Source organism: Eptatretus burgeri, chromosome 15 (assembly GCF_056783735.1).
Source record: "Eptatretus burgeri isolate ZD-2024b chromosome 15, Ebu_testis_v1, whole genome shotgun sequence".
Classification (NCBI taxonomy): domain Eukaryota; kingdom Metazoa; phylum Chordata; class Myxini; order Myxiniformes; family Myxinidae; genus Eptatretus; species Eptatretus burgeri.
Window position 1 is genome coordinate 69,694,402 of NC_140975.1, and position 24,666 is coordinate 69,719,067.

A 24,666-nucleotide genomic window follows, 5' to 3' on the forward strand; every position below is an offset into this window, starting at 1 on the left:
GCAACTCCTTGGGCATGGTAACCATCAAAGCCACCAAACCAGTAGTAGGTGTAAGCAACCGCCATGATCTCGCCACTATCCAGTCTCCGAACCTCAGAGTGCTGGAATACCGATGTGCAAGTGCTGGAGCTCAGATGAATACAGAGACAGGTGATTATCTTCTCTTCGGGATAGGACATTCCAGGCACCCACCCGAAGGGACCGCCTCAGGTTAACCCGAGGAGACCGCCGTCTGGTGGACGACACCTCAGCACCACTCCACCACACACCAGCGCAATCTGACCCGGGAAGGTTACCCCGTGTTTTTCCTCCGATGATAAAAAGATTGGGGGTCCTGAAGGCTTTGCCCCAATCCCATCATCCGATGAGCTGCCCTGTGAAGAGCAGCTGCACACCAGGTACTCCCACGGAGTGGGTTTTCAGAATTCTTTGCGTTTTTGTGTTTTGTGGAATGAAGGGTTTCACGGTGGTCGGAGTACAAATCCTGTCACCAACCTCCTCGGACAGGTTACCCACTGCAGGAGGACGTCGAGGCAATTGGGCACCAGGACCCGATGGCCGTCGGCTCACAAGGAGCTCCTCCGCCCTTCGATCATTATCCCAGTTATTTATTTTAAATTTGCAGCATTTTAAAAACAATTTGAACCCTCGTGTCATTTCTTTCATGTTTCCATTGAGGCAATCACTCATAGTAAGGGTCAGCAATGCTTTCAGGTAGGGAAGATAAGGGGTGGGGTCCACGGTTACTCACTGCATGAGGGGACGGGGAGGGGTCAGCACTCACTCATAGCAATGGGGAGGGGGTGACATCCCAGTCTCATCTCCTGCGTCATTAAAATTTAAAGCCCGTGTTTCAAATAGCACGTGCCATGTGAGTATGTGAGTCGGTGCGAACAGGTGAAAATGTATGGACAGGTTTGTAATTGCGGGTGGAGATGAACCTCTGGCCGCAGACGTGACAGGAAAATGGCTTCTCGTTGGTGTGGGTTAGGAGATGCCTACGCAGGTCTTTCTTGTTTTTGGAGGCAAAGCTGCACTGAGAACACTTATGGGGCCGCAAGTCAGCATGCTGGCCCATGTGCTCCTGCACCACACACCACAATGCACAACCGCCACCTTCAGAGACACGTACCACCTCACATCTCGAAACTCAAATCTTCAGGTTTGATCTTCAACTATGGAACTCTCTACCTTTTAAAAGGCTGACAAACCCCATTGATTAACGTTTTGAAATGTTTCCTAAAATCACATCTTTTTACCATTGCCCTTTCTCATTCCCTCCTCGTCTTACCTTTCATTTCTTTGTCAAGTTCTTTGAGATTTTACTTGTAAATAAAAAGTGAAAATAATAAACCTATCGATCGATCGATATGTTAAGCTGGAGGTCTCGTTTGAAAGCACGTGCTTGTGGATGTTAAAGCATCACACACAGCCTTCCTTTGGCCGTATCGTAGAGCATTGTATGCGCCGGCCCAGCTCCTAATTTGTGCCCCGACTGTCCCATGGAATGCAATTATGGCAAATCACTCAATAGTATCCTATGTCCATAAATGCTTCGGTAATTTGTTACCCTCAGACAAAGGATGGATGGAATCAAACAGTTAAATTCAGGGTTTGGTCTAAATTACAACAAAGTACACAATGTTGTACCCCCTCCCCCCCCCCCATACGCAAGCAAATGCATTACTCATCAGGAACTCCATACCCGCACCGCAAACCATGTTGAGGCTGAGAAATTGCAATCGAGGCAGCGGAAGCCAAGATTGCCATTGTGTGAGCGCTTGTGGGACTCCAACTCGGCTCGACCGGAGAACGCTGTGCCACAGAACTTGCACGAGAACCTTCGAAGGGAGGCGAGGCCTGAAGTTGAACACGATGACACGAAAGTGCTGCTCACCTTTTCTTCAGCCATCTTTAGTACAAGGATGGCAGAGAGACTAACATTAATGTGGTCATGAGAGGAGATAAGAGAACATGTGAAAATTTTATAGGACAGGCGAAAGAAACCGACGGTATGGAGATGGAGGTGTGAGAGGTAATGGGCACATACATCGATTTAACGATGGCACAAGAGGATATTATGATGTGAAAGGTTTATGGAGGAAGGAAAAAAAAAAGCGAACGCACATTCATTATTTTAAAGTGAAATCTGTAAAACATGATGACACGGTGACATTGAGGTCAAACAGCTGATTATTTGTGCCTGGATTTGTGGTTGCAGTGCCATGACAAAGGCTCCATTGTTCTTGTTCACAGATCCTGAGAACTTTACTCCAGCCAATGCTGAAGACTCATCTCTCACACCAACTAGATGGCTGAAAGACAATGGGGCACGGGATAAGAATACAGGACCATAGGAGAAAACAACAAGGGTACACTTCGATGTCGCGACGTCGACTGATATACGTACCTCCCCCCACATTATTACATCATTATACATTATCGCACCAAGTTTGATTTAAATCCCTGAACCCTGGTTCAAAATACTAAATAATTCTGGCTGCCAGACCATGCGTCCGATGAGGTTGAAATTTTAAACAGATATCCCCCCCCATGACTACAAGGTCATAATTGTGATGTTTCACGTCGATTGATGCAGCGATTCAAGAGAAATGATATTTTTAAAGATTTTCATTCAATCCAACATGGCTGCCAAACCACGTGACATATGACGTCGTAATTATCATCGACTCGGGAGAGCGCGTACCTCCACCACGCAATGCCTGATCCGCGAGATCATATCAGGCCCAATACATTTTTGAAATATCTGCTTTATATCGTTTTTGGCCCTTTCTCTCAATGGTGAAGAATCACTTTATAGATTAAATAACTCTAGAATCCGGATCCGGATCTGGATCATCACCAAAATCGAATCGGTTGGTCCTCGTCACACACCCAGCCTGTCCACTAAATTTCATCCGAATCCGTCAACAACTTTTTCAGATATCCTGCACAAAGACAGAAAAACAGGGGTGAAAACATAACCTCCTTCCACCTATGGTGGCGGAGGTAATTAGCATGGACGTACGTACGGACAGAAAACCCGAAAACATCATGCCTCCTTCGACTCCATCAGTGAAGACATAAAAAAATAAAGTAGACCCATGCAGCTGAGCGTTTCCGAAAACAACCGCCCTCCTCCCCCCACCCCCCCCCAAAACAAACAACCCCCATGCCCACCTGTTGTGCAGGGTGTAGACACTCGGCACACCGTAGTCCAAGTTGGAAGCAGCAGCCACTCTTCCAGCTGGGTTTCCATCACTTGCACTTGCATTGTTGTCATAGTTTTCTTGGTAGACCGTCTCCCAGTGCTCATTCACGTGAAGCATCACCACTTTGCTCAGTGCAGATGACGAGGCCTCTGCTTCAGCGTCATTTTCCATGGTAGACTACAGGGGGGGGGGGGGACAAGAAACCAGTGATGGGCACCTTCAGTGACAAAGAATGCATCATGATCGACACTCGGGTGAGTCAAGAAATCAAGTCACCTTGCTCTTCCATGAGCCTCAATTTTGTGTCCAAAAAAATAAATAATAAAGGCACTTTCAAGTTACAATATTCACTGCAAGCACACAGTGCGACTTGTATTTATACATAACGAGGCACTTTTTAACCCGTCGCTTTGCTGACGGGTTTAATCAAAAGACAGCATGTTGTTCTTCACAAACATTCCACTCGATTCACCCGAGATCATCTTCCATATGCTTCGAAGTCGGCTGTCATCACCTTCATTCATCATCCTTGCTGATATGTATATATATATATATATATATATATATATATATATATATATATATATATATATATATATATATATATATATATATATCATGAGCAAAAATCTTTTTCACTTCACTGCGAAATGTTGGATGATTTGGTTTGAACTTACACTTAAAATGAGTGAAATGAAAACATTTTGAAAATTTCGAAATTTGTCTCACTCAGATTTCAACATCACCGTAATGCAAGTTATCAAGTTGTTTATCCTTTCGTTATACAGGGTGGTGCAGAGCCACCGGACACATCCGGACGTGTGATATTTGAATCGCACGACGTTTATGTTCCAAGCTTGCAACTTTATCATTTATGGTCGATGACATCAGGAAGGTGGTCTCCACCAGTTGTGATACATCGTGTTCAAAAAATTGTCCCACAACCCCGAAAGTTCCCACCGCACCCCTCGGACAGGAATGTGTCAGTCGGCTCTGCACCACCCTGGAGAAGAAGAATAAGATATGTAATACCATCTACCACCAGGGGCGCCAGACGATGCACATTTACACACAACTGGGGTCTTCCCCCACCCCATCTTTAACCGCCTCCACCAGAGATGCTACCCCGACAGAAACCCATACTTGGGGTACCCTTGGGCAACATGCAAAATTTGGTTAGATCTGGTTCAGGATATATATATATATATATATATATATATATATATATATATATATATATATATATATATATATACACACACACTAGAGGGGGAGCACTCGGGAGAGTGCAAAACCTCCGCCGCCAATACTGCTGGGTCACTCAAGTGAACCTTATATCTTATTCATTAAATATGATGTCAACAGTGCTGAGAGTTATAGTTCTTTTCTCCAACATTTTTTTTTGGGGGGAGGGGGTTGGAAATCACTTAAAACATGTGGAAATGCAAAAAAAAAAAAATTTGGGGGGGGGTAACAATTTTTGGGGGGGTTGGAAATCACTTAAAACATGTAGAAATGCAAAAAAAAAATTCTCTAACAATTTTTTTTGGGGGGGGGGGACCAAGTCCAAAATTTAATGGCATGATCCTTGGACCATACCTAACCCCCCCACCAAGTTTTGTCGAAATCCGTCGAGGAGTTTTTCCTTAATACTGTTCACAAACAAACAAACAAACAAACAGAAAGGGGTGAAAACAGTAACCTCCATCCATCTTCGAAGATGGCGGAGGTTAATAAATAAATATACAAATTCACTTTTATAGTGTAGATCTCCAACATCACCCCGCGCTCGCGAAGCGAAAAGCGGGGTTAAGCATTTTGGTTCACTTTGTCTGCCTGTCCACAGACAACAGCCTTTGATCGAGGTACAACCTCATCACGATTGAACGTTGTATTTTGAACAGTGTAGAACATTAATCGGAATACAAACCTGCAGTTTAGCAGTACTTTGGCTGTGAATTTGGCAAATTGTACGGAATGTCATTCCGATCACACGCGCGCGCGCACAGACGCGTAAGGCAACGTTTTTACATTCACCACCAAAGGTGGAAAGTGGTGATATTTACAACCCCGTCTGTCTGTCTGTCTGTCTGTGTACAGGATATCTCAAAGGGTTGTGGACAGATCCGGATGAAATTTTGGGGGCACGTTGGGTGTGTGACGAGGACGAGCTGATTAGATTTTCCTGAAGATCCAGATCCGGATCTGATAATTTTTTAAATGATTCTTCACCTTTGAGAAATCAGGCAAAACCGATATATAGCATGCTATCTCAAACAGTTGTGGACGGATTCAGATGAAACTTGGTGGAGACATTGGGTGTGTGACAAGGAAGGATTGATTCAATTTTGGTGAAGATCCGGATCCTATAATTTGAAGTGATTTTTCACCATTGAGAGATAGGGTTAAAATGATATATTGTTACAGATCTGGAAGCCTTTTGCACACAAACAGACAGCAGTCCCAAAGCTTAGTTATTTCGATAAGTATGTGTATAGTTAGATTCCTCCATGTGGTTAATGGGAATTTCATGTGTGTGCTGCGGGTTATTTTATAGTCCGGTCTTTTTACATCTTAAATCTCCCAAAACCCTCCAAAGGAGTCGACGGCAACAGCCCCCCTCTGCTTTCGGCACTATTCGCATTCTTCGCACGCCGGGGTGCCGAACACGTGCGTAGGCGGGCGGGGTTTCATCGGTCACTGGCGCTCTGGTTTTCACTCCAAAAAAGGGCCTGGAGTCCCTCTAGTCAATTCAGCGAGGAGCGCGTCGGCCGATGCTCACCAGCCAATGGGAAGCCAGAACGCCATATATTATTGTGCAGCCTCTTCGGGGGTGGGGGGGGAGGGAGACATCGACACGCCCTCCGCCCAATGAAGGCAGGCCACCAAGGTACCCAACACACCCCCCGTCCAATGAGGGATGAGGTGACGTCAGAGGCGGTCCCTCTGTCCCCCACGCACGAGGGGAGGGAGAGTGTTCGGTGCGTTCTGGCTGCGCTGGTGCTGGTCTGCTCTCGCCTGGCCGGTTGGTGATCCATTCGTCTGGTCTGGTTTTCTGGTCGTCCTCACAGCACAAGGGTTCCTCTCGTCTCGTCCGCCTTCATGCTGGCTGGCGTCCGTCGCATATCCCTCGCCCCTAGTGCTTGGTGCTGCGTCAAAGCTGTGGGTTCGAGTCCCACCGAACAAAACCGACCAAACTGCACGAGGCGGACAGGTGCACAGCCGGACTCTGACCCCCCCCCCCCCCAGCTGACCTATCCTCCTCGGCTGGAGGTTCCAATAAAGACCGGACGGGGTCCATTTCTTTTGGGTGTGTGTGTGTGTGTGTGTGTGTGTGTGTGTGTGTGTGTGTGTGTGTGTGTGTGTGTGTGTGTGTGTGTGTGTGTGTCCGTGGGCCCAGTCCTCTAAGTAGAAACCGTTAAGTGTTTGCTTGTACATCGATTGCATTTCTTTGAGTCGGTTTAACTCTGCTCCTTGTGCTCCCCTCCCCATTAAAAATAAACCCCAATTGTTAAATGTACCAGCTCGTTGTCTGTGCTTTCTTTCATCGGCTTGGCAGGGTGCTTATTGAGAATGAGGGAGGCCGTTTGTGCCGTAAATTGTTCATTTGGCGCAGAGTTATCACGAATTGCAGGCAATGTACAGTGAGCAAAAGCACTTAACAATTTCTACTTAAAGGACGGCACCACCACAGACACACACACACACACCAAAAGAAAATGGACCCCACCGGGTCTTTATTTCGACGCTCGCAGCCAAGGGGATAGACAGGCTGGAGGTCAGAGTTTGGCCGGGTACCTGGCCGCCTCGTGCGGTTACATAGACTTCAACCCACCACGGTGGGACTCGAACACATGACCAACGAGCCCACTAGTCCAACGAGCTCATGGGAATCCAACAAGCCCACGATCCTGGCTGCCACGACCATCACCATCATGAGGAAACCCGGAAAAGACCGCAGACCAAGACCGCGGATGATGACGACTGCAGACCAAAAGACCAAAGGGCAAAGAGCAAAAAGCCCAGACGATGACGACCACTACTGATGACAGCTCGCCACCTTTTTTATCCTTCGACAATTCCAACCCAACTCCAGCGAACACTCAGGGGAGCCCAGCGATTCTTATCCCTCCCCCGGACGGGGTGGGGTGACCGGTCCCCTGAGGTAATCTTTGCCCTGATTGGACAGGGTTTTGTGGGGTGATGTGGTGGCCATCCGTGATTGGACAGGGGGGAACCCCCTCCTTTCCTGGGCGGGGTCGGTGTTCTGAGGTGAGGAAACCTCCGCCCACGTCCGTGGTCGAACGCACGTGGGCAATGGCGTCGATGGTGCGAAGAAGTGGAGGATTGATTTGTTGGCGTTGGGTATTCCAAAAATCTAACGAGAAAGAAACTCGCAGCGCACGGACACTTATCAACCCATTAAACACAGGGGAGGGTTCTAACTATAAACACAAACTTATCGAAATAACTCAGCCGAGGGACTGCTGTCTGGTTGTGTACAAATGGCTTCCAGATCCGTAACAATATCGCATGATATTTCAAAAATGTATTGGATCCAATACGTTTTCATGGATCAGACATGACGTGGCGGAGGTATGTGCTCGACCGAGGGCCCTTCTCGTATTTAAATTGAATTATACACTTCAATACTGAACAACACAAATTGCCTTATTTACACTTCCAAAAACCTCCAGTTTAGCAGTACTTGGAAAAAAGATTACACCATTTTACACCATCGCGACCAATCAAATTTGCGTCTCGCTCTCTCGGTGTTGGGGAATATTGAGATTCGGATAAAACTGCGCCTCGTGCGAATTATAGATAGTGCTCGGAAATGCAAATAAATCATTTAAAACACTCTTTCCATGTCCTTTTACTCAAGACTGAAGATCTGATCTGTGAGGTGTTCTATGAACTCTGTCGTTATACGTATGGCTGGCTGCGGTTATGATATTGTAATTTATTAAACTGTATATGTCTTTTAACACTTGATCACCGTTAGGGAAGGACATCTGGGCAAACATCCCGACATGATCCCACGCGCTACTCTATGGGGTCACCTTTGGCAATGATTCCTGCACAGTCACTCAAATCAACTCCTCCACAAGTGGAATGTTTCATGACAGTCACTAACTTTCAGACAAGTCTTCCCCATTCACATGCAACAAGCCTGGGTGAACTCCAGATGAGTGCGTGAATGGGATGGTGCACGGGTATTGAATGTCCTTAACTTTGCACAAACACCACATTGGAAAACATTGAAAATACTCCATACATCATCAATCTTCAGTCAGGTCAGGTTCGATCTGTGACCTGCTACAGGTACCATGTAAACCTGTACTAACCTGTTCCATGGTCGGGTTGTCGGCGAGTAAACCGTCTGCCCCACCAGGTTTTCTGTTGAGGAGGGTGTTTGGATATGGACACCCAGCAGGATTAAAAACAAAACCTGTCAAAGGGCGGAGGAGCTCCTTGTGAGCCAACGGCCATCCATATCTAGTGCCCAACTGTGTCTGCGGACGTCCTCCTGCAGTTGGGTCACTTCTTATTAGGAGGTTGGTGGCAGGATTTGCACTCCAGCCACCGTAAAACCCTTCATTCCGCAAAATGCAAAAACGCCAAAAAAATCTGAAAACCCACTCCGTGGGAGTACCTCCTGTGCAGCTTCCCTTCGCAGGGCAGCTCACCGGATGACGGGATTGGGGCAAAGCCTTCGGGACCCCCAATCTTTGATGATAGGAGGGAAATCACGGGGTAACATACCTGGGTCAGATTGCAAGAGAGTGTGTCAGAGTGGTGCTGAGGTGTCGTCCAGCAGACGGCGGTCTCCTTTGGTTAACCTGAGGCGGTCCCTTCGGGTGGGTGCCTGGAATGTCCTATCCCTAAGAGAGGATGATCACCTGTCTCTGTTATCATCTGAGCTCAAGCGTTTGGACATCGGGATTGCAGCTCTCTCTGAGGTTCGGAGACCGGATTGCGGCGAGATAATGGTGGGTGGTTACACCAACTATTGGTCTGGTCGCTCTGATGGTTACCATACCCAAGGAGTTGCTGTAGCTGTGTCCAATAAGCTGACCCCAATGATAATTGAGGCAACACCGGTCAACGAGCGTATTATGAGATTAAGGATTCGTCACTACTTAGGTGTCATTTCCCTGGTCTCTGTTTATGCTCCGACTGAGGCGAGTGATCTCACCGTGAAGGATGCATTCTACGCCACACTCGAGTCTGTGGTTGATCAGTGCCCCAGACGAGATACACTTCTAGTCTTGGGGGATTTCAATGCATCGACTGGAACTGATAGGGATGGTTATGAGGTGTGTGTTGGTCCCCATGGGTCAGGAACTATGAACCAGAATAGCACTAAGTTCCTTGACTTTGCAAGAAGTCATGGACTTAGGGTGGCTGGTTCATGGTTTCAGCGACCACTAGCTCATCGCTGGACTTGGTATTCCAACGCTGGCGGTGTGGCAAAGGAGATTGACCATGTCCTCATTGACGGTCGTTGGAGGATGATCCAGAACTGCAGGGTCTACCGGAGTGCTCAGTTCCTCAATACTGACCACAGGCTTGTTGTAGCAACTCTAAAGGTCAGGTCAGGTATGGGAGCATGTGCCAGAACAGCACGTCGCTGCGTCCACTTTCCGCCGGTACTCCAGGGGCCTCCGTCTGGCCATCCCCCAGGCAGATGCCAGGCCCATCCCCATCTCCTTGAGATGATGGTCAACCTGTTGCAACCATGAAGCACGTGGTCGACCCACTGGCCTCCTCCACTCATGAGACTCCCTTGCTGAGAGAATCTGGTGAGCAGGATCAGAGTCAGGAAAACGAGCCATGTCCATACAGCCGCAACTGACGCTCACGGACTATGCAGGTAACAAATCTCATCCGAGTCTCTCTCAGCAACCGCTCGTTGGACACAAAATCCGACCAGCGATAGCCAAGGATTCTCCAAAGAGACCTGGTACCAAAGGAATTAAGTCTCCGTCTCAGATCCTTGGTCAGAGTCCAAGTCTCGCACCCATAGAGCAAGACTGGAAGTACCAAGGACCTGAAGACTCGGACTTTCGTCCTCCCGCACAGGTACCGGCAGCGCCACACCCCATGATCCAGTGAATCCATGACTCCCCAGGCCCGACCCAGACGTCTATTGACCTCTGACTCGCAGCCAGCAGAGACATGAATATCACTGTCAAGGTAAGTGAATCTCTCCAGGACCTCAACATCCTCACCACAAACAGACACAGACAGGACAGCACCATCCAAGATGTCACCGAAAGCCTGGATCTTAGTTTTGACCCAAGAAACCCGTAATCCCAACGGCTCCGACTCCTCATTCAGCACCTCGAGGGCCCCCAAGAGGATGTCTAAAGTCTCCGCAAAGATGACTGCATCATCTGCAAAGTCAAGGTCCGAGATCTTGACATTCCCAAATGACGCACCGCAACTTGATCTCTCCGACATCCTCCCTAGAATCCAGTCCATACAAGTGCTGAAAAGTGTGGGGGCCAGGACACACCCCTGACGAACTCCAGTAACAACTGGAAATAAGTCAGAGATGGTACCACCACACTTAACAGCACTCTCAGTACCAGAGTAGAGTTCAGACATCAGATCGATCAGTTTTGGTGGTACCCCACGAAGACCAAGAATCCTCCAGAGGACATCCCGATTCACTGAATCGAACGCTTTACAGAGATCAACATAAGCTGCAAGCAGCCCCTGCCGAAACTCTCGTCTGCATTCGGTGAGGACACGAAGAGCAAGGATACGGTCAATCGTTGACCTCTTTGGTGTAAAGCCTGACTGCTCTGGACGTTGGTGCTCAAGCAGATGGTGGCGAACCCTATCAAGAATTATCCGAGCAAACACCATGCCCGGCACTGAGAGCAGGGTCACCCCTCGGTAGTTGTTGCAGTCTTGGTGATCACCCTTCCCTTTCCAGAGAGGGACAACAAAGGCCCCTCTTCCAGTCAGTTGGGATGATGCCTGTGTTCCAGGCAGAGCACATTCCTGCATGCAACGACACGAGTGCAGCATTTCCACCAGCCTTGAGAAGTTCAGCATGGATGCGACAGATTCCTGGAGATTTACCCCGTTTCAACCGGTTCACCGCAGCACGTGTTTCCACAAGCGAAGGTGGACCACAGTTGATTGGAGGGTCAGCAACAGGGATTGTAACATCCCTGACATCCAACTCGACAGGTGGTGGATCAGCCTGGTACAGCCACTAAAAGCAACCGGCCCAGCGGGCCTTCCTTCAGACTCCTCTGTCAAGAGCCTACCACTCTCTGCTCGAACTGTAGTGCTCCGAGGGATGGGCTTGGATGAACGTAATGCGCGAATTCCCCTGTAGCGGGACGAGAATCACCTGTCCACAGGTGATGCTCTACCCCCTCACAGATTCCTCGCACATAGGCCTCCTTGTCCACCCTCAGTGCACGTCTGCAGTTTTACGCCTCAGCTCCTGAACAGCTCAGCTCTGCCATTCAGCCTGGCCCTGCGACTCTGGTCAATGGTATCCAGTGTCCCTTGAGGGAGACAAAATTCTTCTTTGCCCTGCGGTGAGTTCCAAGGCATCCACCGGCAACATCAAGGACGGTGGTCTTGAAGGCGCTCCACAACTCTTCAGGACCCCCCAAAGCACCCAGACCCCCCAAGTGTCCACTCAGCCTGTTCGCAAACTCCTCAGCTACTCTCTCATCCCTGAGCTTGGCAACATCCAGCCTCGGCTGGGATGGTACCATTCTCCAGGATTTAAGGTGCAGCTTTAGAGTTGCTACAACAAGCCTGTGGTCAGTATTGAGGAACTGAGCACTCTGGTAGACCCTGCAGTTCTGGATCATCCTCCAACGACCGTCAATGAGGACATGGTCAATCTCCTTTGCCACACCGCCAGCGTTGGAATACCAAGTCCAGCGATGAGCTTGTGGTCGATGAAACCATGAACCAGCCACCCTAAGTCCATGACTTCTTGCAAAGTCAAGGAACTTAGTGCCATTCTGGTTCATAGTTCCTGACCCATGGGGACCAACACACACCTCATAACCGTCCCTATCAGTTCCAGTCGATGCATTGAAATCCCCCAAGACTAGAAGTGTATCTCGTCTGGGGCACTGATCAACCACAGACTCGAGTGTGGCGTAGAATGTGTCCTTCACGGTGAGATCACTCGCCTCAGTCGGAGCATAAACAGAGACCAGGGAAATGACACCTAAGGAGTGACGAATCCTTAATCTCATAATACGCTCGTTGACCGGTGTTACCTCAATTATCATTGGGGTCAGCTTATTGGACACAGCTACAGCAACTCCTTGGGTATGGTAACCATCAGAGTGACCAGACCAATAGTAGGTGTAACCACCCACCATTATCTCGCCGCAATCCGGTCTCCGAACCTCAGAGAGCTGCAATCCCGATGTCCAAACGCTTGAGCTCAGATGATAACAGAGACAGGTGATCATCCTCTCTTAGGGATAGGACATTCCAGGCACCCACCTGAAGGGACCGCCTCAGGTTAACCCAAGGAGACCGCCGTCTGGTGGACGACACCTCAGCACCACTCCGACACACTCTCCCGCAATCTGACCCAGGGATGTTACCCCGTGGTTTCCCTCCTATCAAGATTGGGGGTCCCGAGGCTTTGCCCCAATCCCGTCATCCGGTGAGCTGCCCTGCGAAGGGAAGCTGCACAGGAGGTACTCCCACGGAGTGGGTTTTCAGATTTTTTTGCGTTTTTGCGTTTTGCGGAATGAAGGGTTTTACGGTGGCCGGAGTGCAAATCCTGCCACCAACCTCCTAATAAGAAGTGACCCAACTGCAGGAGGACGTCCGCAGACACAGTTGGGCACTAGATATGGATGGCCGTTGGCTCACAAGGAGCTCCTCCGCCCTTTGACAGGTTTTGTTTTTAATCCTGCTGGGTGTCCATATCCAAACACCCTCCTCACCAGAAAACCTGGTGGGGGAGACGGTTTAGTCGCCGACAACCCGACAACAACAACAAAAACAAGCTGCACCTTCAATCCTGGAGAATGGTACCATCCCAGCCTAGGCTGGATGTTGCCAAGCTCAGGGATGAGAGAGTAGCTGAGGAGTTTGCGAACAGGCTGAGTGGACAATTGGGGGGTTGGGTGCTTTGGGGGGTCCTGAAGAGTTGTGGAGCGCCTTCAAGACCACCGTTCTTGATGTTGCCGGTGGATGTCTTGGAGCTCACCGCAGGGCAAAGAAGAATTTTGTCTCTCAAGGGATACTGGATACCATTGACCAGAGTCGCAGGGCCAGGCTGAATGGCAGAGCTGAGCTGTTCATGGAGCTGAGGCGTAAAACTGTACGTGCACTGAGGGTGGACAAGGAGGCCTATGTGCGAGGAATCTGTGAGGGGGTAGAGCATCACATGTGGACAGGTGATTCTCGTCCCGCTTACAGGGGAATTCGCGCATTACGTTCATCCAAGCCCATCCCTCGGAGCACTGCAGTTCGAGCAGAGAGTGGTAGGCTCTTGACAGAGGAGTCTGAAGTGAAGGCCCACTGGGCCGGTTACTTTGATCGGTTGTACCAGGCTGATCCCCCAGCTGTCAAGTTGGACGTCAAGGGTGTTACAATCGCTGTTGCTGACCCTCGAATCGACTGTGGTCCACCTTCGCTTGTGGAAACACGGGCTGCAGTGAACCAGTTGAAATGGGGCAAAGCTCCAGGGATCTGTGGCATCCATGCCGAACTTCTCAAGGCTGGTGGAAATGCTGCACTCGTGTCGTTGCATGCAGTTTTGTGCTCTGCCTGGAACACAGGCATCATCCCAACTGACTGGAAGAGGGGCCTTGTTGTCCCTCTCTGGAAAGGGAAGGGTGATCGCCAAGACTGCAACAACTACCGAGGGGTGACGCTGCTTTCAGTGCCGGGAAAGGTCTTTGCTCGGATAATTCTCGATAGGGTTCGCCACCATCTGCTTGAGCACCAGCGTCCAGAGCAGTCAGGCTTTACACCAAAGAGGTCAACGATTGACCGTATCCTTGCACTTCGTGTCCTCACCGAACGCAGACGAGAGTTTCGGCAGGGGCTGCTTGCAGCCTATGTTGATCTCTGTAAAGCGTTCGATTCAGTGAATCGGGATGTCCTCTGGAGGATTCTTGGTCTTCGTGGGGTGCTACCAAAACTGATCGATCTGATGTCTGAACTCTACTCTGGTACTGAGAGTTCTGTGAAGTGTGGTGGTACCATCTCTGACTTATTTCCAGTTGTTTCTGGAGTTCGTCAGGGATGTGTACTTGCCCCCACACTTTTCAGCACTTGTATGGACTGGATTCTAGGGAGGATGTCGGAGAGATCAAGTTGCGGTGCATCGTTTGGGAATGTTAAGATCTCAGACCTTGATTTTGCAGATGATGCAGTCATCTTTGCGGAGACTTTAGACATCCTCTTGGGGGCGCTCGAGGTGCTGAATGAGGAGTCGGAGCCGTTGGGATTACGGGTTTCTTGGGTCAAAACTAAGATCCAGGCTTTCGGTGACATCTTGGATGGTGCTGTCCTGTCTGTGTGTTTGTGGTGAGGATGTTGAGGTCGTGGATAGATTCACTTACCTTGGCAGTGATATTCATGTCTCTGCTGCCTGCGAGTCAGAGGTCAAGAGACATCTGGGTCGGGCCTGGGGAGTCATGGATTCATTGGATCATGGGGTGTGGCGCTGCCGGTACCTGTGCGCGAGGACGAAAGTCCGAGTCTTCAGGTCCTTGGTACTTCCAGTCTTGCTCTATGGGTGCGAGACTTGGACTCTGACCAAGGATCTGAGACGGAGACTTAATTCCTTTGGTACCAGGTCTCTTCGGAGAATCCTTGGCTATCGCTGGTCGGATTTTGTGTCCAACGAGCGGTTGCTGAGAGAGACTCGGATGAGATTTGTTACCTGCATAGTCCGTGAGCGTCAGTTGTGGCTGTATGGACATGTGGCTCGTTTTCCTGACGCTGATCCTGCTCACCAGATTCTCTCAGCGAGGGAGTCTCATGAGTGGAGGAGGCCAGTGGGCCGACCACGTGCCTCATGGTTGCAGCAGGTTGACCATCATCTCAAGGAGATGGGGATGGGCCTGGCATCTGCCTGGGGGATGGCCAGACGGAGGCCCTTGGAGTACCAGCGGAAAGTGGACGCAGCGACGCGCTGTTCTGGCACATGCTCCCATACCTGACCTGACCCCAACACGCACACATCATCGGTCTCCCCCTCCACACACACATCATCGGTCACCCCCTACACCCACCCAACATCGTTCACCCCCTTCACACACCCATCATCAAGCACCCCCAACACGCATACATCATCGGTCACCCCCTAAACCCACCCAACATCGTTCACCCCCTTCACACACCTATCATCAATCACGCCCAACACGCATACATCATCGGTCACCCCCTACACCCACCCAACTTCGTTCACCCCCTTCACACACCCATCATCAGTCACCCCCGACACACACCCATCACTGGTCATCCCCTACACCCATCACCATCGGTCACCCCCCACCCCCCCCATCAATCATCGGTGTCCTATACTCATCCATCATTGATAACTCCCTGTACCTACATGCGTGCATCCGCTGGCGGTATGCAATGCTCCCTCGATTGAGTAACATTTTCAACGCACTTCAGTGGGTTTCTCATTTTCATGTAAACAGGTGTTTAGAAATGCACTCTTCTGTCCATAGTTAAGGAACTCTGTATTTCCTTGGTGGGTGCGTTTGATCAGACAGCTGCCAGACCCCACCCAACATGGTACCCAGACAAAACAATGTGACCGCCATCTTGGTTTTCTGGTGGGCCGAAGACATCAGGCCTGGAGGACTCCGCTGATTATACGCTGCCCAGGTTTGTTGCGTCAGATTTCCACTTGCTTGGTTTCGGTCGATTGTTATGATGAGAGACCCCGAAAAATCTAAACATATGTCGAATAAAAATTATAAGCGAGGTTTAATCAAGCCCGTCGGCACGCACCGTACGTGACTTCCTTTAAAAATAAAAATAAAAAATAAAAAAACAGCGCTACGTAATCTTTGAATGGCCCCATATTGGGGTTCAACAATCCGCGACTGTGTGACGAATCAGCTCGTTCTGATATAACCTTGGCGGAGGCTGACACGGATGAGAGGTGCTGGGTTAACCGTCGAACGGCGGATTAAATGCACGTTTCCCAATCGGCCCGTTGCCCGATTTTGTCGCAGGTTGTGACCGCAGTGCGCTCATTCTTGTTTTTTGACAAAACCCTCGGTTACATTTTGAAGTTGCATCAGCACAAGTAAACTCAACGGAGGGCTTACAAAGTCTCACAACACCCCCTCGTTAATTTGGCCACACTTATTGCAACGTTACAAGCGACCAATAATCGCGTCGCTCACCTGCAGGATGGGAGAAACAAAGGCCTGTGCCGAACTCATGTTCAACAACAAACTAAGGGCAACCTGAGCATCTTCCTGCGATTCCCCACTTCGGCCTGGGAAAGAAAGAACGAGAATCTGAGAGTGGTTGGAAGGCAGAGGAAGTGTGCGATGCAGGTAAAGGAGAACGAGACGGCGATTAGATAGTCACGAGAAGCTTCATTATTTATGGATACGCTGGAGAGCAGGAGTTGTTATGGAACAAACTTACAGTCAGGTGAATTGCCGTGTAATAAAATCGATCATTAGCACATTTGGCTCACCAGCATCGTGGATGAGTGTGGTGGCAGAAGGTGGCTTCTCAGAGGTCTCCGCACCTGGTTGAGCTTGCATACAGATCTGGAGGGTTAGGTTTAACAGTGGGAGTGTTAGGGTTGGATTTCATGGTCAGTTTAACTATTGGCCCCCCACTCCTTAAGGGAGCCACCAGGGGGTCGTGTTACGTATGATCTTTATGATCATTAAAACTACTGCACCCTACCGCTGCCTCGATCGGCCCAGAAAATAAAATAAAAAATCAACCTGGGTTACGTATATGAAGTGTAAACATGCAATTATAATACATTGTGGTTTTATACCTCGGATAATTCCAATTGTACCGACCGTCCCCTCTCCCCCCAAATGGTTGGAGTGTCCGGTTAGAACTGAGGGATGGCAGTGTTCATGTAGATTTTAAGGATGGGAGTGCAGGCTCTCCACACTTTCTGTAATACCTTGATGCTGAATACAAAGCCGGTGTATGCAAACCTTGAAGGCCGTGGGAATGGGGGCCACCGAGGCCCCCATCCGCTGGAGGTATATGATGCTCCCTCGTGCATTCTCAGCCATTTTGGGTAACAACATGCATGTCGAAAACGTTTGATATTTAAGGGTGTAAATTGGGAAATGTCACGGTATGTGGACATCGAATTAATACGTTTTCACTCAATCAAGTACGAATGAAGCTATGTTCTCATTGAATGAAGCTATGTTTCATTTTGGATTTGCGTGCAGTGCTTACAGTTTATTGGGAAGACAAAGGTTGGTTGTTTTTTTTTGGGGAACATACAGCAAATGTTTTACAAACAATGCTTGGCTCATGGATGTTGAAAAAGACACTGCCTCGTTTCTACAAGGTATAAATTTAGGTGACTGGGAAACAGATGCGATCAGGCTGTTGAAGAGTCCAATATTAGAAGTCCTCATCTTGAGCCGCTTTGCATCCTCAGCTTCTCAATCTTCATCTGACGCTGAACTTGTACCAAATGACTGTGCTGCACCGTGTCCACAAAAGGAGCTTGAGAATTTGAGGAACAGGTGCCGTGTCCAAGTGGAAGGTTCCTTCTGGTTGCGCCTGTTCTCCACTTCTCATCAGCAGTTGCAACAACGTCCCGACTCACAGTGAAAGGTGGTCCATTTACAGAGACATGCAGCAAGGCTTCTACCATGTTTTTAAGACACTTCTCAGTGTTTTTTTTTTTTTTTAGTCTATTTAGGGCACTAGCACCACATTCTGGCCAGGCACTGCTGACTGACATGCATACACACACCTCTGCAATGTGGAGAAGCTTGGGGTAAACCGGCCCATGTGCAGTTTTGGATCTCAGAAGACGCTTGAGGGCCCACTCTGTCGTTGTTTCTCGAATCAGGTCATCACCGTTTCTTTCCACCAGACACCTTAGACACGTCTCGTGACACCTTATTATCGTACAGAGCAGGGCACGGATGGCACACAACACCGCCAACACGATAGTAGATCCAGGTGAACGCGCAAGTGGCCACGTGTTCCATGGCGGGTCCGCACGTACTGCACGGAAAGTGCTCGCTGGCGGTCGCGGGTGTTCCCTACGGACGTCTCCTCGCCTCACTTCCTGGCGAAGCCGCGATCAGGCAGAGGTGTGCTGTGCAGTTCGGATTGCTCAGGCCGTGTGGCGCATCGCGGAGCAGGCATTGATCAGCGCTAATTGGGGGTGCCTGCGGGGCTGACAGGACCCTCGGCTGGTCGCCGGGGCACAGTCCGGGAGATCGGTGCAAGGCAATTCATGTCGCGGAGTTCGGTGCGGGGCGATTCATATCATGGGTCTCGGAGCGAGACCTTTCCGCAGCTTGGAGTTATCTTGCGGGAAGTGGAGTGGAGCTGCTTCCGGCCATTATGGCCGGCCACGCAGTGGTCTGGGCCCAATCAGAGCGGCGGATTTGGGTGACGACACATCACTTCGGGGTAATTCCCCCACCCTGCACCCCAGGGTCTATAAAGAACGGGTGGCAAGGCCGTCCGTAGTTCCGGATTTGGTGTCTTGCCCATCGCTACTGTTGGCTCGTCCCGTTCTCTGCCCGGCCTGGGATCGATCTCTCCACCTTCTTCACCCGCCCATCTTTGCCCACTCGCTATCGACTCCACCTTCTACTGCCACCGTTCTGTCGTCATCGCCTACGACTCCGCCTCCTCCTCCCGCCCTTCTGCGCCCACACGTCGCTGACTCCACCCACTCACCTGGTCCTGTCTATCAATCCGCCCACTCGCTCTCGACTCCGCCTTCTCCACCCAAGTCCCTCCCTTCACGCCCGAGGGTTGCGTCTCATTCTCTGGACCGACGCGAGCTACACAAATTGCACGAAGCAAGAGACGGCGTGCCAGCTGTCAGGAAGGTTTCACCCAGCGGAGCCATCCCCCCAAAACGTATTTGTGGCACGATCGGGCAATCGTGCAAGGTATTGAGAGACCGTTAGCCTCATCTCCTCTCCTCCTTTTTCTCTTCATTAACTCCTCTTCATCAGGGGTGTGTGTGTGTGTGTGTGTGTGTGTGTGTGTGTGTGTGTGTGTGTGTGTGTGTGTGTGTGTGTGTGTGTGTGTGTGTGTGTGTGTGTGTGTGTGTGTGTGTGTGTGTGTGTGTGTGTGTGTGTGTGTCCTGGCGCCTGCTCTCGTTTAAGTGAAGATTGTACAATAATTATATCGGGATAACTCTGCTCTATGTCTGCTTTTGTAAGTTGCTTGTATATTGCAGCACCTCTCATTTCTTCCTATCCCTGCATTACATACAACAATAAATCTATTCACTGTGCCACATCTCTTTCCTCGCCTGCTTGTAAATAAATTATTATTAGAAATGTTCCCAGCTCGTTTTTGTCTGTTCTTTCATTGATCCAGCATGGTCAGAATCCTAGCTTAGCCGGGACTTTATTCCCAACGATCCGTTACTTTTAGCCGGTACGTCCTTGGCAGTGTCACTAGGCTGCATCCGATCCGGTAAAGTGATCCGGTTCGGACAAGGCATACCGAGGGCATGTTCCCCGGTAATTAAATCACGTGATTAATTAGGTAACCCGGTTTATTAATATTCGTTATCATCCTGCTTACCTGCTCAGCCACCGGATCATCATCATCTTACATCATCAACTTCCGGTTCCGGTTTTGAGCAGCGAGAGGTCTCCTTTGGGGCTCCCTGCTGACGTTCTCAAAGCTAAGTTTCCGGTTGTTATTTGTCCCGTTTTAACTGTTTAATTTTCTCACCTACATGTTACTGTGTGTTGCTAGTTCGGTTTTGTTTCAAAAATCGTGCTATTTTGTGAGTATTTTTGTCGACGTTCTTACCTGTGCTTGAGGCCTAGGCGTAGGCTTGAGGCCTACCGGTTCCACTCGGTGTTCGATCGTTTTTTTTTTTTGTTTTTTTTTTTTGTTTTTGTTTTTTCTCCCCATTACCTTCATTTTCTATCCTCCCCATTACCTTCAATTTTGATCCTCCCCACTTTCCAAACATCCCCCATTCTCCCAACTAATCTCTTTCTTATCTCAAAAAAAAAAAAAAAAAAAAAAAAACCTAAAACAACAACAGGCTCACCTTCTCCCGATTCTGCTTCTTCTTCTTCCTCTTAACTTCCTCCTCGTCTTCTTCCTCGATTTTTTTTTTTTTACACTTCCATGACCTAATCTGTTGAACTCTCTCATATATTAATATTAACAACAACAAAAAAAATATATATATATATATATATATATATATATATATATATATACCCAACAACAACAACACGCTCACCTTCTCCCGATTCTGCTTCTTCTTCTTCCTCTTAACTTCCTCCTCGTCTTCTTCCTCGATTTTTTTTTTTTTTACACTTCCATGACCTAATCTGTTGAACTCTCTCATACATTATTTGTAACAACAAAAACGATCTTATAATGCTTCATCTTCCTCTCTCACACATGTGGTACTCTTTACTGTTTCACAATGCACTACTCTTCTGCTATTTTAACAGACTGCTCTCATTTCGAGCTCTCCTTCATTCCTTGCCTAAAAAATCCAACTATTACAGCGCTTCTTCTCTCCATGCGCTGAATTCGCCTTCATTGCATCCATCAAGAATTGTGTTAAATCGCATCTCTGACCTAAAACTTTTAAAAACCACAGTTTGCCATGGATGCTCGCTTTCCATCAACCATTCTTTTTTTCCAACTTCAGTGCCAACTCACCCCCTCACCCCTCACTCTCACTCTCAAAGCAACCATCCCACTCTTCTGCCTCCAAGCCTCCCTCTCACCTCTCTCAAAAATCCCCCCTCACCTTTCTCCCACCTTTCATCCCCCTCACTCTTCCTTCTCAAAGTTGCCCCCCTCTCATCCACCAACCTGCCTCCCTCCACTGCCCTCTCACCTCCATCTCTTCACTCCACCTCCTCAAATCCTCAACTGCCTTCTTCCCCCTCTCTTGTCCCCCTCTCCCCCAGCACCACAGAGCCTTTTCTCCTCCTCATTCGGCCCCCTCCCCTCGCTGTTCTGCAATACCCCACACTCCTTCAGCAACCCTCCTTACCTGCCCCCCTCGTCCCTTGTCCTACCCTCCCCCTCCCCCCCCCCCTCCTGCACCCAAAGCCTCCTCCCCTTCCTCTTCATTAAAAGTGTGGTCCTCAAATATCCGGGGCCTTCGCTCAAACCTTTCAGATCTTTCCATACAGGTTGCCACTGACAAACCAGACATTATCTGCCTGACAGAAACTTTCCTCTCCCAAGACGTGTCTGACTCCCAAGTATCTCTCCCTGGCTACTCCCTCTTACGGTATGACAGACCTGAGCCTCGTCCTGGTGGAGGTGTTGCTCTCTTCATCAAAGACTCTATTCCTCACTCTCCATGCACTGCTCTCACTCCCCCACACCCCCAGGAATACCTCTGGCTTCGGCTTCCCCTCCACTCCCACCTCATGTTTATATGTGTACTGTACCGTCCACCGAACAGTGATGACTCCATCTACACCTCACTATCCGAAAACATGGACCATCTTCTATCTTCTCATCCAAACTCTCTCTTCCTCTTATGTGGTGACTTCAATTGTCATCACGCCAGTTGGCTAGGTGTGGGTACCTCTCTCACCTGTCATGGCACCTCAGCAAAAGCTTTCTGCGACTCATTGGGACTGACTCAATCGGTCAACTTCCCGACCCGGATCTCAACCAATGGTACTCCATCTCTTCTGGATCTGATTTTGACAAATTTCCCTGACAATATCTGCTGCTCTTCCTTCGCTCCAATTGGTTCTTCTCACCACGTCCTTGTTGCACATCTCTCTGGACATGCAAAGTGGACATCTCTCTGGCTGTTATCAGAGAACCACCTCACTGCTGTCGAGTCTGGCATTTCACTCAAGCCGACTGGCAGGGTCTCCGAGCAGCCATCAAACTTACAGACTGGTCTCCTATCACTACTTTCTCAAACATCAACTCATCCTGGGAATTCTTTCAAAGAAACTTGCTCTCCCTCATGCACAGATTTATCCCCTCTCGTGTTCAGTTGTCTTACCCTTCCTCCCGCCCTTGGTTTACTGAAGCTTGTGGCGAGGCAGTTGTCCTGAAACAACTTGCCTTTGCCTCATGGAAAGCAAACCCAACTGAGGGCAATCTCAGTTCCTTCCACAAAGCTCGGAACAAGTGTGTATCTACCCTCAGGAGAGCCAGAAAACAACATCTTTCTCATCTCAAGTCTGAACTCTCAACCTCTCTCCCTCCTCAAAATCCTGGTGGCGTTTAATCAAATCTGTTTCTGGTGTATGTTCCCCCTCCATCCCCTCCCTTAGCTCAAATGGCCGCACTGCTGATTCCACACGTGATAAAGCTGAATGTCTAAACTCGGTGTTTGCAGCGAAATCTTGTGTCCTAAACCCATCACTATCTCTACCCACTTTACCCAGTCGCACCCAACTGTCCCTGGACTCTGTATCCTTTTCTCCTGACAAGGTGGAGAGCTTGCTTTCAAACCTCGAGTCAGATTCTGCAACCGGTCCAGACGGCATCAGCCCACGTGTCCTCAAAGCCTGCTCTTCTGCTCTTGCTCACCCTCTCTCTGTTCTATTCACCCTCTCATTTGCCCAAGGTCATCTGCCATCTGCTTGGAAATCTGCTAACATCACTGCCCTGCATAAAAAAGGTGCAAAAACAGATCCCTATAACTACAGACCAATCAGCCTTCTCCCAATCATCAGCAAGGTGATGGAATCCATCATCGCCTCAGATATGAAATCCTTCCTCTTCTCCAATGGCTTGATTTCCAATCATCAATTTGGTTTCAGACCAGGTCACTCTACCCTGGATATGCTGCTTCTGCTCTCCCATCAATGGATGGAGGTCCTCAATGCCAGACAGGAAATCCGAGCCGTATCCCTGGACATATCACGTGCTTTTGACACAGTCTGGCACCCTGCCCTACTCACCAAACTCTCTTCCCATGGTATTCAAGGCCATCTCCACTCATGGCTCGCAGACTTCCTCTCCTGTCGCAGTCAACGTGTGGCCCTAAATGGAGTTCTTTCATCCCCTCTTCCTGTGCAGGCTGGAGTTCCTCAAGGTAGCGTTCTGGGCCCTGTTCTTTTTCTGGTTTTCATCAATGATCTCTCGGACTCTCTGGAAAATCCTCTATTTCTCTTTGCCGACGACTCCACCCTCTGCCGTACCATCTGTCATCCCTCAGACCGGCAAGCAGCAGCTTCTTCACTCACTGCAGATCTGGATAAAATCACAAACTGGTCCAACACGTGGAACATGTCTTTCCATCCAGACAAATCTCACACTCTCACTATGTCTCTTCGAAAGGACCGTTTACAAAACCCCCCCATCCACTTTCTCAACAATCCTCTGGAAGAAGTCTTTTCTTTCAAGCTTCTAGGTCTCACTATCTGCCATGACCTTTCCTGGGAAAGTCACATTTCCAACCTTGCCTCAAAAGCCAGTCGCCGACTGGGAATCCTCCGTCGTGCTAAGTCCTTCCTCGGCCCTCTTGAGCTCCTGACCACTTACAAAGCTTTTGTCCGTAGCCTGATGGAGTACTGCTCTCCCCTCTGGGCTGGTGCTCCTGCCTCCCACCTTTCTCGGCTTCACGCTGTCGAAACCAGGGCATTTAAGATCATCGGCATCTCCCGCAATGAAGCTGAGTCTTTGGGCCTCTCACTCAATCACCGCAGGTTGGTCGGTGGTCTTTCTGTCTTCTACCGACTCCTCTCCAGCCTTGCCCCCCTGCTCTCTCTCCGATTTGTCCCCACCACATTTCCACAGGGCGCTCAAGGTCCGCCAACAACCCCCTTCTGGTAAAACTACCAAAATCACGGATTACTGCTCATCTTCACTCTTTCATTCCTCTTTTTTCCCGCCTTTGGAATAAACTTCCTCACTCTATTCTTTCCCATTCTTCCCTCCAGGCTTTCAAAACAGCTGTTCACCACCACCTCTTATCTTCCCCCATCCAAATCCTCGATCTTTTCTACCCCCGATAATCCACCCAAGCCCACTTCCTTCATTTCTCCTGCTTTCCTTCCTGAAAGTCCCTGAAATGTCCATCTTCTCTTCCCCATGTTCCCCGTCCCATCCCCATCCCTCTCCCTTCCACAGTTCACCTAATGTGTCTGTTCCCCACTGTTTTGTCCCTTCCACTCCCGCCCCTCTTGTCTCATGCCTCCTTGCTGTGAGTTGTGTGTTAGCTCTCATACGAGCCTCGACCAAGGTATACAAAAAATAAAAATAAAAAAAATCCGTTCCTTCCTTAATAGCTTCCCCACCCTCCGCTGACCTA

At 49.3% G+C, this 24,666-nt stretch overlaps 1 protein-coding gene across 7 annotated transcripts in view; it reads right to left on the reverse strand.

Moving 5' to 3' along the window:
• LOC147012467 (zinc finger protein 335-like) overlaps positions 1 to 24,666 on the reverse strand; it is a 107,108-nt gene that overhangs the window by 40,977 nt on the left and 41,465 nt on the right. For 5 of the 7 annotated variants that reach the window (XR_015051627.1, XM_085856732.1, XM_085856728.1 and 2 more), the window contains 6 exons: positions 16,903 to 16,978; positions 16,601 to 16,695; positions 3,181 to 3,389; positions 2,204 to 2,315; positions 1,706 to 1,912; positions 942 to 1,084 (listed from right to left, as the gene is read on the reverse strand). Coding sequence is in view for 6 of the 7 variants with exons in the window: in XM_085856732.1 (XP_085712858.1) it covers positions 942 to 1,084; positions 1,706 to 1,912; positions 2,204 to 2,315; positions 3,181 to 3,389; positions 16,601 to 16,695; positions 16,903 to 16,978 (842 nt within the window). In the remaining variant the exon portion in view is untranslated. The remainder of the gene's footprint in view (positions 1 to 941; positions 1,085 to 1,705; positions 1,913 to 2,203; positions 2,316 to 3,180; positions 3,390 to 16,600; positions 16,696 to 16,902; positions 16,979 to 24,666) is intronic. The other 2 variants (XM_085856730.1, XM_085856731.1) reach the window with 2 other exon arrangements.